Source organism: Felis catus, chromosome B1, assembly GCF_018350175.1.
Source record: "Felis catus isolate Fca126 chromosome B1, F.catus_Fca126_mat1.0, whole genome shotgun sequence".
NCBI classification, from domain to species: Eukaryota; Metazoa; Chordata; class Mammalia; order Carnivora; family Felidae; genus Felis; species Felis catus.
In genome coordinates this window covers 43,576,821-43,590,231 of record NC_058371.1, presented here as the reverse complement: position 1 = coordinate 43,590,231, position 13,411 = coordinate 43,576,821, and the positions used below count along the sequence as shown (strand labels likewise).

The 13,411-nt window shown below is 35.5% G+C and overlaps 1 protein-coding gene and 1 pseudogene across 2 annotated transcripts in view; both read left to right on the top strand.

Moving 5' to 3' along the window:
* ADAM9 (ADAM metallopeptidase domain 9) overlaps positions 1-13,411 on the top strand; it is a 145,243-nt gene that overhangs the window by 120,725 nt on the left and 11,107 nt on the right. For both annotated transcript variants that reach the window (XM_003984768.6, XR_006596512.1), the window contains 2 exons: positions 6,101-6,181; positions 6,463-6,568. In XM_003984768.6, the coding sequence (XP_003984817.1) occupies positions 6,101-6,181; positions 6,463-6,568 (187 nt within the window). Of the gene's footprint in view, positions 1-6,100; positions 6,182-6,462; positions 6,569-13,411 lie in introns of those variants that run through there.
* On the top strand, positions 2,328-5,028 carry LOC109498844 (annotated as a pseudogene).

The following is a 13,411-nucleotide window of genomic DNA, read 5'->3' as shown; positions in this document are numbered from 1 at the left end:
CAAAACTACCTGGCTGAAAAAAAGAAAGAGAGAGAGAGAGAGTGGGAGAGAGAGAGAGTGGGAGAGAGAAAGAAAAGAAAGAAAAAGAGAGAGGAAGGAAGGAAGAAAAGAAACAGAAATAGTATACTAATTAAAAATGGTAGGGAGTTACCAGAAAAATACAGTAGTTGCTTCTGGACTGCTAGACTGCCAGAGGCTAGAAATGGGTCATGTAGTTGTTTCATTAAACATTTTTAGCACTGTTTGATTTTTAGCCATGTGCATGTGTTTTGTTAAAAAAAAATTAAATGAAAAAACAAAGGTAAACTGGTACCCTGTTCTTTGGAAGTCAGTTTAGACGTGTTCTGTCAGCTTGATTGAGAATAGTACAGCATTGACATTCAGAGACTCTTGTTGACATTCGTAGGCTGAGTGATTCTGCAGTGGGAAGAATTTATGACAGTGGTGATACAGTTTTACTGGAATGCCTGATTACTTAATAATTTATGAGTTACCAAAGTTTTGAGATTTTTCTCTGAACCTACTGCTATATCAGAAAGTGCTTGATTGCCTGGTTTGATTTAACCAACAAAACATGCCTTTTTCCTTCCCCTAAATGTAGCCTGGCAAAAAGATTTACTGACAATGAAAACGACTCTTTGCTTTGGAAATTGATCATGCTCTGATGGCTGTAAAAGCCATCAGGTATTCACTTCAGGTTTGGCTCTTGGTTTAATATCTTTGGTTATTTCTAGGAATGAAACATCTATTTGAATGAGTTGACTCTGTATGTTCACTCTTGGATGAATGTTCAAATGCTCCAACTGCATTTGAAGAGTGTATTCTTGCTTAGAATGTATTGTGTTTGATAATTATGTGTTCCAATCATTTACGTTCTTATTGTCCTTAATGTGTTCGAGATTTAGAGAAAGGGAAGTTAAAGTCTCCTAGTTTTCTGTTTTCATTTCCCCTTGTAGCTATAACATTTTTGGAACTAAGAATGCTGAATCCATGTGGCAGAGTTTTTTGACTGTTACATTTTAGTTGTGGGTTATAGCTTTGAGTAGTTCAAAATGTCCCTTTGCTCTATCTTCATGTTTTTATCTTCAATTTTACCTCAATTGATATTGTTACCACACTTTAAGTTTGCCAAATAGAAGTTCTGTCCAACTCTTTTCAGAGTCATTTTGTTTGAAGCATGTGCCTTATAAATAGCCTTACATATTATTTTGTGACCCAATCTAAGTTTTTTTTTTTTTATGGAAAAAAAAGTGTTTAAAAAAGATTATGGGAATGTCATATTTTTGTTATTAAAAAATTCAAAAATATTGTGTAAAGCGAAAAATCAAGGTCCTTTGCTGATACCCTATTCATTTCCCCTCTTTTGAAACTCATTTCCTAGGGGTAACTACTGTTACCACTATGTTTTCTCTGTTCATTTCTCTTTCTGGGCATTTGCAAGTGGATATACTCTCTACTACCTCCATTAGACTTTCAGATTAGACCTTAAATAATGTTCTGAAATGTTTTTTACTCAACAGCACAATGCAGAGTGTCATTATATGGAGAGTGACAATGCTTCATGTCAATATATGGAAATCTACTTCATTCCATTATAGATATACCATTGACTTAACCACATTCCAGAAATTTGTATTGTCTATAGTTGGTTGGTTAGTTGGTTGACTTTACCAGCACTGAACATTCTTCCACATTTAATCTCATCTACTTTTGTGAGTACTTCTGTAGGATAGATTTCCTGGAATAGATTTTTAAATTAAGGGAGACATTCATTTAAAATTTGATAGAAACTGTCAATTTACTTTTCAACAAGGTGGTAACAATTCACATTCCACTAATTATATATAAGATTGTCTTATTTTTGATAATATTGTATGTTATCAGTCTTTTTAATTTTGATTAATTGACAAAAAGCCTCATTATTATTTTAGTTGCATTTCCCTTCTTGAGCATCTTTTCATATCTTTATTAGCTCTGTATATCCTTTTCTGTTAAGCCAGTATTTATAGCTTTTGGTTTTTTTGTTGGATTATTTTATTATTTATTATTTTTGAATTATTATTATTTTATTATTTATTATTTATTATTATTTTATTATCGTTTTTAAGGGCTTCTCCTATATAAAGGATATTAACAGTTATCTCATGATTTATTTGTTTTTGCTACAAAGAAATTTTAAAATATAATGAAGTTATTTCAGTTTTGTTTGTTTTGCCTTGGTTTCATGTTATGCTTAGAAAAGTGTTTTGTATTCCAGTAAAATATAAAAATTCTCTGATGTTTTCTTTTTATATTTTTACAGTGTTGTTGGGCTTGACTTTTATTGGCACAGTTTAATTTGTTAATATTTCATTCTATTTCTATAATCTTAATGTTTTAAAATGTTTTCTTAATATTTCCTGCTTTATCTTCCTCTCGTTGTATTGCACAAATTGTGTTTGAGTCTCTGTGTGTTTGTATGAGTTTGATATGGAGGTTATATACCTTTTTCTGTTATACTAGTTTTTTTTTTAATAGCAAGAGAAACACATTAATTTGTTTTCCCCAATGATGTCAAGAAGCAAAATAATATCTGCTGATTTCTCCCTGATGTACCTCTATTACTTCCAATCCCTCACACGCTATTTTGTTGTTGGTGGTGGTGGTGTTGAAAAAATACTGGCTTTAAATTCCGATGATTACTGTATTTTAAGGGCTTTTATCTTTTTGTGTTTCATTCAAAAATATTTTCTTTTTGTGTTGTATTAGTATGTCAACGTTTATGTACAAGGATAGCAAATGCTTGGTATGTGTACCTACACTAACATACTGATGGAACAAAACACCAAACATTTTCTGTAGCCATAAAATAGGATAGGTTGGGTCCTGTCCTTCTGGTCTGTACCAAAGGCTGGACTCTGGGGACTTTGAGCAGGCTGATAATTTGGTACTAGTTCAGGTCTATATTCTTTATATATTTATTCAACATTTTTTTTTTTAGGGGAGGAGCTAAGCAGTAAGTGGGAAAAGAGAACTCTAGCTTCTTTTTTATTATCCCAGGTAGTTCAGCTTTGGCTCCAAACTCATATCCTGACATTAGTAAGTGAGTCCTGTAGTTAACTTCATCTGCCCTCCTTTGCTTGTGGTTGTTGTTGTTGGTGTGGGCTCGGTAGTGTTGGAGAGGATGGGCTTACTTCACCCCTTCAAGCAATTTATCAGGGTGTTCCTTCCAGTTTGGTTCTACCCGTTCCACAAAGTAAACAATGCCAATCAGAACACCCTTTTCCACTAAGAACTTGGAAGTTTTCTGTTCCCTAAAGTAAGTCTGCCAGATATCAACACATTCCATCTTATTTCTATGACCTTATTTAATGCTTCAAGCATCCACTATAAATTATTTATTGAAAGAAAAGTCTCCTTTTAGCTGAATGGGAAAGCTATTGGTAAATATCTCCTCAAAAGCTTATAGATATATAAAAAAAAGTATTTTGAGATCTTTATTTGGAGAAATGGGTGGGTGGAGGACAGGTGAGGAGTTACTACTGTGGAATCTTTTGTACTTTAAAAATGCCTAATCATATAAATATACTTCTTACTTAAAAATTAGTTGAAAATTATTAGACAATTTGGGGATCCTCTTACACTACAATAATGTTGACACCTATGTTATTTTTAGAATAATGAAGGTAGCTATTGATATTGCATTGTTCTCTTATTGTCCTTTATTTCATTAGAGCATTTAAACATTCTGATTTTGTGTAGTTGGTTGCCTAAAAAAATTTTAAAATAGCACTCCACAGTCTTTAAGAAAAGTTAACCTTTTTTTCTAACTTACCCCAAAAGAACAGCTTTTCAATAAAAAATTTTTTCTGGAGATATGTTTGTTAGATTAATCCTTTCTGCCCGTGGACGCCCCCGAGTAAGCATTGTCAAAGTCTCCCCTCCCACCGCCGTCATGTCTAAGTCAGAGTCTCCCAAAGAGCCTGAACAGCTGCGGAAGCTTTTCATTGGAGGTTTGAGCTTTGAAACACCCGATGAGAGTCTGAGGAGCCATTTTGAGCAATGGGGAACACTTACGGACTGTGTGGTAATGAGAGATCCAAATACCAAGCGTTCCAGAGGCTTTGGGTTTGTCACCTATGCCACTGTGGAAGAGGTGGATGCAGCCATGAATGCAAGGCCACACAAGGTGGATGGAAGAGTTGTAGAACCAAAGAGGACTGTCTCTAGAGAAGATTTTCAAAGACCTGGTGCCCACTTAACTGTGAAAAAGATTTTTGTCGGTGGCATTAAAGAAGACACTGAAGAACATCATCTAAGAGATTATTTTGAACAGTATGGGAAAATTGAAGTGATTGAAACCATGACTGACCAAGGCAGTGGCAAAAAGAAAGGCTTTGTTTTGTAACATTTGATGACCATGACTCTGTAGACAAGATTGTCATTCAGAAATGCTGTACTGTGAATAATGGCCACAACTGTGAAGTAAGATTGTCCTTCAGAAATGCTGTACTGTGAATGGCCACAACTGTGAAGTAAGGAAAGCTTTATCTAAGCAAGAGATGGCTAGTGCTTCCTCCAGCCAAAGAGGTCGAAGTGGTCCTGGGAACTTCGGTGGTGGTCGTGGCGGTGGTTTTGGTGGGAATGACAACTTTGGCCATGGAGGAAACTTAATTGGGCGAGGTGGCTTTGGTGGCAGTCGAGGTGTGGTGGACATGGTGGCAGTGGGGATGGCTATAATGGATTTGGTAATGATGGAAGCAACTTTGGAGGTGGTGGAAGCTATGATGATTTTGGCAGTTACCACAATCAATCTTCAAATTTTGGACCCATGAAAGGAGGAAATTTTGGAGGCAGAAGCTCTGGTCCCTATGGTGGTGGAGGCCAATACTTTGCCAAACCATGAAACCAAAGTGGCTATGGCGGTTCCAGCAGCAGCAGTAGCTATAGCAGTGGCAGAAGATTTTAATTACTGCCAGGAAACAAAGCTTAGCAGGAGAGGAGAGCCAGAGAAGTGACAGGGAAGCTACAGGTTACAACAGATTTGTGGACTCAGCCAAGCACAGTGGTTGCTGGGCCTAGCTGCTACAAAGAAGACATGTTTTAGACAATACTCAAGTGTATGGGCAAAAAACTCGACTGTATTTGTGACTAATTGCATAACAGGTTATTTTAGTTTCTGTTTTGTGGAAAGTGTAAAGCATTCCAACAAAGGGTTTTAATGTAGACTTTTTTTTTTTTTTTTTGCACCCATGCTGTTGATTGCTAAATGTAATAGTCTGATCGTGATGCTGAATAAACATGTCTCTTTTTAAAAAAAATAAATTAATTAATTAAAATAAATTAAAATTTTTTTCTGGAAACCGAGAAAATTTCTAGTAAGTTTTTAGCTGATTCCTTTGAGTCTGTAATGTTTTTTGTATATAATAATACTTTTTATATCTCTTTCAGTATTTAGGACTCATTTCTGTTTCATATCTCATTGTGTGAAGTAGAATTTCTAGAACTATATAAGATAATAATGATTTATTTTCAATAGTGATTTTAATAGAAATGCCTCTATTAATTCATCATTAATCATGATATTGGTAGATAGGTTTTGTCTTATCAACAAAGTATACTTTTATTCTTGTTTTGGAAGAATTTTAAAAATTTAATTGTGTTTTAAACTTTGTGAAATACTGTTTTGATATCTTGTACTAATGACAGTTTATCTGAAGTTTTATGGTAATAGATTTCCTATCATTGAGCCTTTTTTATAAGAGTGGTATCAACTCTATCTGGTTACTTTTGATTTGGAAAAGTCCATTTGTGAATATTTTACTTGGGCTTTTCGCATTTATATTTGTATGGAAGGATGGATTATAATTTTATCGTTGTTTTTGGCCTTTGTGTCATCCTTCTCTTTTCTGATTGTTAATTCTATGTTAATTTCACTTACTTTTTTACATTTTCAAATATATAATATGAAAGTTAGCTATTCCTTGAAAGTTTAAAAAAAGTCACTGTGAAATAGTGTGTGCCTAGATCTTCTTTTCTGGGCACTTGATTAATGTGTTCTGTTTTTCCTTACTCATTACTCATTACTTCTTCTTCTTTTTTTTTTTTTTTTTTTGTCCAGATCTGTAGAAACTTCCAGTGTGTAAATGCTTCCGTTTTGAATTATGACTGTGATATTCAGAAAAAGTGTCATGGACATGGGGTAGGTAACACTCTCTTCTGGTTTGTTCATGAAACTAGTGCTGAATCATGAGACTTCTCAGTGAGGGTTAGGTGAGACTTCCCAAGATTTTTAGGTTTTTAGATATTGGGGAATTTAGATAGCTGACAAATTTTTCATTCTTAAAAAGAGTGAGTGCCTGTGGATTTGCATGAATTTCATCCTTTTTCTTGGTTTCCATTCTTGAGTTTATGATGTAGATATTCACAATTAACCAATTCACAATTAACCAAAGTGGTTTTTTTTTTTCTATTGTTTTGAAGGTATGTAATAGCAATAAGAATTGTCACTGTGATAATGGCTGGGCTCCCCCAAATTGTGAGACTAAAGGATATGGAGGAAGTGTGGACAGCGGACCTACATACAATGGCAAGTATATAGAAGAAAATTAGTGTGATTGTCCAGTAGCCCATGTCAGAAAGTGGGCATCCTTGTACCTTTCCCTTATTTCCCACATTGGTTATACATTAAATATGTTGATTCTGCCTCCTAAATTTCTCATGAATGTTTCCATTTTTTTTTAAATCCCTATTCATTACCTTCAATTTCTTGTCTGGACTTACAGGATAGCCTCTTACCTAGGCTCCCTCTTCCCCATCTTGCTTCCTGTAATCCATGTTTCATACTACTTTACAGAATTTTATTTTATTTTATTTTTCAGCTGTTTATTTTATAATTTATATTTATTTTTTAAAATTCAAGTATAACATACAATGTTATATTAGTGTCAGCTGTACAATATAATGATTTAACAATTCTGTCCATCACTCAGTGTCTATCACGGTAAGTGTACTCTTTTTTTTCCCTTCCAAATTTTATTTAAATTCTAGGTAGTTAGCATACAGTGTAATATTGGTTTTAGGAGTAGGATTTAGTGATTCATCACTTACATATAACACCCAGTGCTCATCATAACAAGTGCCCTCCTTTGGGGACCTGGGTGGCTTAGTCAGTTGACTATCTGACTCTTGATTTAGGCCCAAATCATGATCCCAGGGTTGTGGGATCAAGCCCTGTGTTGGGCTCTGTGCTGAGTATGGAACCTACTTGGGATTCTCTTCTCTCTCTCCCTCTGCCCCTCTCCCCCACTTGTGCCCTCTCTTTTTCTCTAAACACAAAAGAAAACAAAAACAAGTGCCCTCCTTAATACTCATCACCCATTTAACCCATTCCCCACCCACCTTAAAAGTCTCTTATGGTATGTCTCTCTGTCTCTTTTTTTTCCTTCCCATAAGTTCATCTGTTTTGTTGGTTAAACTCCACAAATGAGTGGAATCATATGGTATTTGTCTTTCTCCATTTCGCTTAGCATAATACATTCTAGCTCCATCCACGTCATTGCAAATGGCAAGATTGTATTCTTTTTTTTTTTTTTTAATTTTTTAACGTTTATTTATTTTTGAGACAGAGAGAGACAGAGCATGAACGAGGGAGGGGCAGAGAGAGAGGGAGACACAGAATCTGAAGCAGGCTCCAGGCTCCGAGCCATCAGCCCAGAGCCCAACGCGGGGCTCGAACTCATGGACCGCGAGATCGTGACCTGAGCTGAAGTCGGATGCTTAACCGACTGAGCCACCCAGGCGCCCCTGTATTCTTTTTTTAATGTAATTTAATTTTTTTTTTTTTTGAGAGAGAGAGATCTAAATAGAGAGAGAAAGAGAGAGAGAGAGAGAGAAAATCCTAAGCAGGCTCTATGCTCAGTGTGGAGCCTGATGTGGGGCTCGATCCCACGCCCTGGGATCATGACCTGAGCCAAAATCAAGAGTTGGATGCTCAACCTACTGAGCCACCCAGGCACCCTGTCATACTTTTTGATAACTGAAATATTCCATTACATTACAGAATTTTAGTGTTTTTCGTCAAGAATTAGTTTTGATTATGTCTGTGTCGTGCTTTAAATTCAGTGCTTCTTGGAGTGCCTGAGCGGCTCAGTTGGTTATGCATCTGACTCTTGGTTTTGGCTCAGGTTGAGTTTGAGCCTCACGTGGGCTCTGTGCTGACAGTGCAGGGCCTGCTTGGGATTCTCTCTCCCTCTCTCTCTGACCCCCCCTCCCTCTTTCTCTCTCTCAAAATAAATAAATAAACAAATAAATTCAGTGCTTCTACATTGCTATTAGAATGAGGTCCAGAAATCCTTAACCTGGCTTAAATGCTTTGCATGATTTGCCTCTAGCTTAACTTTCTTCCCTCCTTTCACTCTGCTTAAGACATGGTAAACTTCTTGTGGCGGCTGGGTGGCTCAGTTGATTGAGGGTTGAGTGGTTGAGTGTCTGACTCTTAATTTTGGCTCAGGTCATGATTCCAGGGTTGTAGGATTGAGCCCTGCATTGGGCTCCGTGCTGACAACTCAGAGCCTGCTTGAGATTTTCTTTCTTTCTCTCTCTCTCTCTCTCCAGCCCTCCTGATCCTCTCAAAATAAGTAAATATTTAAAAAAAGATTCTCTCTCTCCTTTCCTCTGCCCCTCTCCCCCAGTCTCCCATGTGTTCTCTCTCTCTCTAAAAGGAAAAAAAAAGACATTGTAACTGCTTTTGTTTCCTTTAAAAGGCTACTCTTTTACCTCTGGTCTTCATACAGTATTATAGTCACATTGTAGAAACTTGGCTAATTGCTACTCAGACTTCAGTTTATACCTTACTTTCTCTAGAAAGTTTCCCCTGACTGTGTAAATCTGAATAAATGTGCTTTCTTTATTTGTTCTCCTTTTATTGTAAGCACTATCACATTCTATAGTAATTAGTTACTAATTTTTTTTTTCCCCTGATAGACTATGAATGAGCTCCTTGTTCACCAGTATCTTCCTAGTGAGAATATATGCTTGCTTTCTCTTGGGTAATTACAAAGTAGAATGGTTGTTCATAGAGTGTGCTTATGTTTAGCATTTTAAGGAATTGCCAAACTGTTTCCCCAAGTGGTTGTACCACTTTATATTCTCCCCAGCTGCATGGGAGGGCTCTAATTTCTCCACATCCTCTCCAACACTTGGTGTGGTCAGTCTTTTTAATTTTAGCCCTTCTAGCAGATGGCTAATTTTAGCCTTCTAGTGTAATAGAATTTCTCTGATTACTAATGATTAACATTTTTTTGTTCACTTATTTGCCATCCACATATCTTCTTTGGTGAAGTGTCTGTTCAAATCTTTTTGTCCGGTTTTTAGTTAGGTTGTCTTCTTGAGTTCCTTATTCTGGATACAAGTCCTTTCTGACATATATCCTTTGTAAATATTTTCTCTTGGTCTGCTTACTTTGGGTTTCATTTGTGGTTCTTTTTCTAGTTTCTTAAGGTAAAAGATGAGGTAATTGATTTGAGACCTTTTTGCTTTGCTTTTTTTTTTTTTTAATGTTCATTTATTTTTGAGAGAGACATAGAGACAGTGCTCCTGTGAGAGAGCGGGGGAGGGGCAGAGAGAGGGAGACAGAGGATCCGAAGAGGGCTTTGCACTGACAGCAAAGAGAGCCTGATGCGGGGCTTTAACTCACAAACCCTGAGGTCCTGACTTGAGCCAAAGTTGGACGCTTAACCAACTGAGCCACCCAGGCACCCCAAAACCTTTTTTTCTTTTCTAATATAGGTGTTGTAGTGCTATCAGTTTTCCTCTAAGAACTGGTGTTTCTTTTTTTTTTTTTTTTTTTTTTTTTTTGGTATCCCATTAATTTTGATATGTTGTGCCTTTGTTTTAATTCATCTCAACCTAACTTCCAATGTATTTTTATTTTTTTTCTTTGACTCATGAGTTATTAAAAAATGCTTTGCTTTGAAGTATCTGAGGGATTTTTAGATACCTTAGTGTTATTGATTTTCCATTTATTACACCGTAGTCAGGAACATAGTTTATATGACTCAAATACTTGTATATTTTCCAAAACTTGTTTTATGTTCCAGATTGTGGTTTATCTTAATAATTAGTTTATGTACACTTGAAAAGAATGTGTATTCTGCTATCATTGGTTAGAGTGTTTTATAAATAATTAGTTCATGTTAGATGACAGATGTTTAAGTTTTGTATCTCCTTACCGATTTCTATATACCTGTTCTGTCAATTTTGAGAGAAGAATATTGAAATCTCTGGTATTATTATAACTGTGAATCTGCCTGTTTGTCATGGAAGTTCTGTCAGTTTTTGTTCCATGTAATGTGAAGCTCTGTTCTGTTGACAAACTGATCCCTTTATCATTATGAAGTAGCTCTCCTTATACCTGTTAATATTCAGTGCTTTGCAATTAGAAATTAATATAGCTACTCCAGATTTCTTTTGATTAATCAGCATGGGAAATCCTTTCTCATTCTATTTTCAATCTACTTGTGTCTTTGTATTTAAAGTGGGTTTCTAGTAGGCAGGATATAGTTTGGTTTTGCTTTTTTTTGTCAGTCTGCCAATCTTTGCATTTCAATTGAGTTCTTTTGACCACTTACATTTATTATTGTTTTAATTAAAAAGATTTTTTTAATGCTATTTATTTTTGAGAGAGAGAGAGAGAGAGACAGTGTGAGCGGGGGAGGGGCAGAGAGAGAGGGAGACACAGAATTTGAAGCAGGCTCCAGGCTTCGAGCAGCTTAGCACAGAGCCCTAGCACGGGGCTCAAACCCACAGACCATGAGATCATGACCTGAGCTGAAGTTGGACGCTTTACCGAATGAGCCACCCAGGTGCCTCATTGACCACTTACATTTAATTTTATTATTGATGTTTGGGTTTAAATCTATCATCTTGCTATTTTTCTATCACAGTCCCGCTTCATGTGATACTTTCCACTTCACTCCGTTGCTTCCCTTTCTCTCCTCCTGGCTTTTGTGCTATTGCCGTCATATTTTGTATATGTTATAAACCCTACCATACATTGTTATTATTTCTGCTTTAAACAGTTATCTTTTAAGGAGGCTTAAATGATAGAAAAGGTCTTTATATTTACCCACATAATTACCATTTCTGGTGGTCTTCATTTCTGAAAATTGTATTTCCATCTGGTATCATTCGATTTTTGCTTGAAGGACTTCTTTTCACATTTCTTGTAATGCAGCTCTACCAGTGACAAATACTTTTAGCATTTGTGTATCTTAAAAAGTTTTTATTTTGCTTTCTTTCTTGAATAATAACTGGGTAAAGTTATTATTAACTTACATTTATTAACTTTATATTATGAAACGGTGGCAGTTTTTCCCTCCCTCTTCTACTTCTTCAAAGATGTTGCTCCATTGTCTTTTGGCATTGCTTTTCCTGAGAAATTGGCCATCATCTTTTCTTTTTTGGTCTTTTGTTTTTTTAGGTGTCTTTTTCACTGTCTGGTTGCTTGTAAGATTTTCTCTTTATCTCTGGTTTTTAGTATTTGCTTATCATGTGCCTTGGTGTGTTTGGGATTTGTTGGAATTTTTGGATTTGTGCTTTTATAGTTTTCTTCAAATTTGGAAAGATTGTAATCATTATTTCTTCAGATATTTTTTTCTGTCTTTCTTCTTCCCGTTCTTCAGGACTCCAGTTGCATATATATTTGGCTACTTGGAGTTCTTTAACATTTCACTGTTTTGCCTTGATTTTTTTTTAAAATTCCTTATTCTCTGTATTTAATTTCAAATAGTCTATTGTTATTCTTCAAATTCACTCTTATTCTCTGATGTTTGATCTGCCGTTAATTCCATCCAGTGTGTTTTTATCATAGACATTGTAGTTTTTATTTCTATAAGTTCTAGTTTTTTTCATTACTTTCATATCTCTACGTAGCGTGTTCAATCTTTAGCTTCTTGAACATATAGTTATAATACAATTATGATAACTTACAGTGTTTTTGTCTACTAATCCTATCATCTGTATCATTTTCTTGATTTTTCTCCTCATTTTGAGTCATATGTTTCTTCTTTGCATGCCCAGTAATTTTTTTTTTTTTTTTAACTGGATGCCAGTAACTGTGAATTTTGCCTTGTTGGATACTAGGTATTTTGGGATTTCTATTGATGAACTTTGTTCTTGAGTGCTGATGTTACTTGGACATAGTTTGATCCTTCTGGGTCTTGCTTTTAAGCTCTATTAAGCAGGACTTGAACAGCAATTAGTCTAGGGGTAATTTTGTCCCATTACTGAGGCAAAAAGCCTTCTGTTTATTCCACTCAGTGCCACATTGATGATGAAGTTTTCTACTGTGAATGGTAGGAAGAAGCACTCTTCCTCATTCTATGTGACCTGTGTGGTTTGTTCCCACTGATCCTTTTAGAGGATTCTTTCTCTGGCTTCAGGTGTTTTCTTTACATGCATACATTGATCAGTACTCAACTAAATATTTGAGAGGGGCCCTTTGCAGATTTTTAAGTTCTGTCTGTGTAGCTCTCCTGTCCAGTACTTTGCTCCATGAACTCTAGCTGCCTTGGCCTCCTCAGACAACCAGCTCCATCTCCTCAATTCAAGGAGACCACTGAGCTTCCCTCACTGTTATTATGATCTGTTAGCTTTCCCTGAGCAGCAAAGCTCACCTTATTTGTTTTCTCTCAGGGATTACTTTTCTTTGTTACCTGATGTGCCCAATGTCTTGAAAACTGTTGCTTAATGTATTTTGCCTGGTTTTCTGGTTATTTTAGCTCACAGGATAAGTCTGGTCCCTGTTATTCCATCTTGACTAGAAGTGGAAAGTTGGAACTATGTATGGACCTCAGTGGCTCTTTATCATTCCATTGAGTGGGTGTGCTATAACGTGACTTAGCTGTTTTCTAGTTATTTGACATTAGGTTTCTAAGTTTTTGATATGCACTGAGAACATACTAATACTTATGCATTTTTTCCAGTTGAAGGATAAATTGCCAGTAATGAGCTTATTAGGTTGAAGGTATAATCCTTTTTATGGTTCTTGACCACAATTCCAAATGAATTTATGTTAATGTCGCTGATAGTATGAAGGTATCAGTTTCAATATAACCTTGTCAGTGTTGGTTGCTTTAATTTAAATTCTGTCTACTCATTAGTAAGTATGAAATGAGACATCAAACTGACTTTAATTTTTTATATTCTTATTTTTAATTGGGTTGAATTCTATTTCATGTAGTTTCATACAAGCTTTAACAGAAAGTTTTGGTACTTTTATAAACTTAATATTTTATAGACAACTTTATAGTTTACCACTGCTGTTTATATTTAGTATATTTTTTCTTTTCCTAAAGAACATGGAATATATCAAATTAATATGAATTAATGAATTTTTAAAATTTATAATAAGACTTACAACCTAGAAACC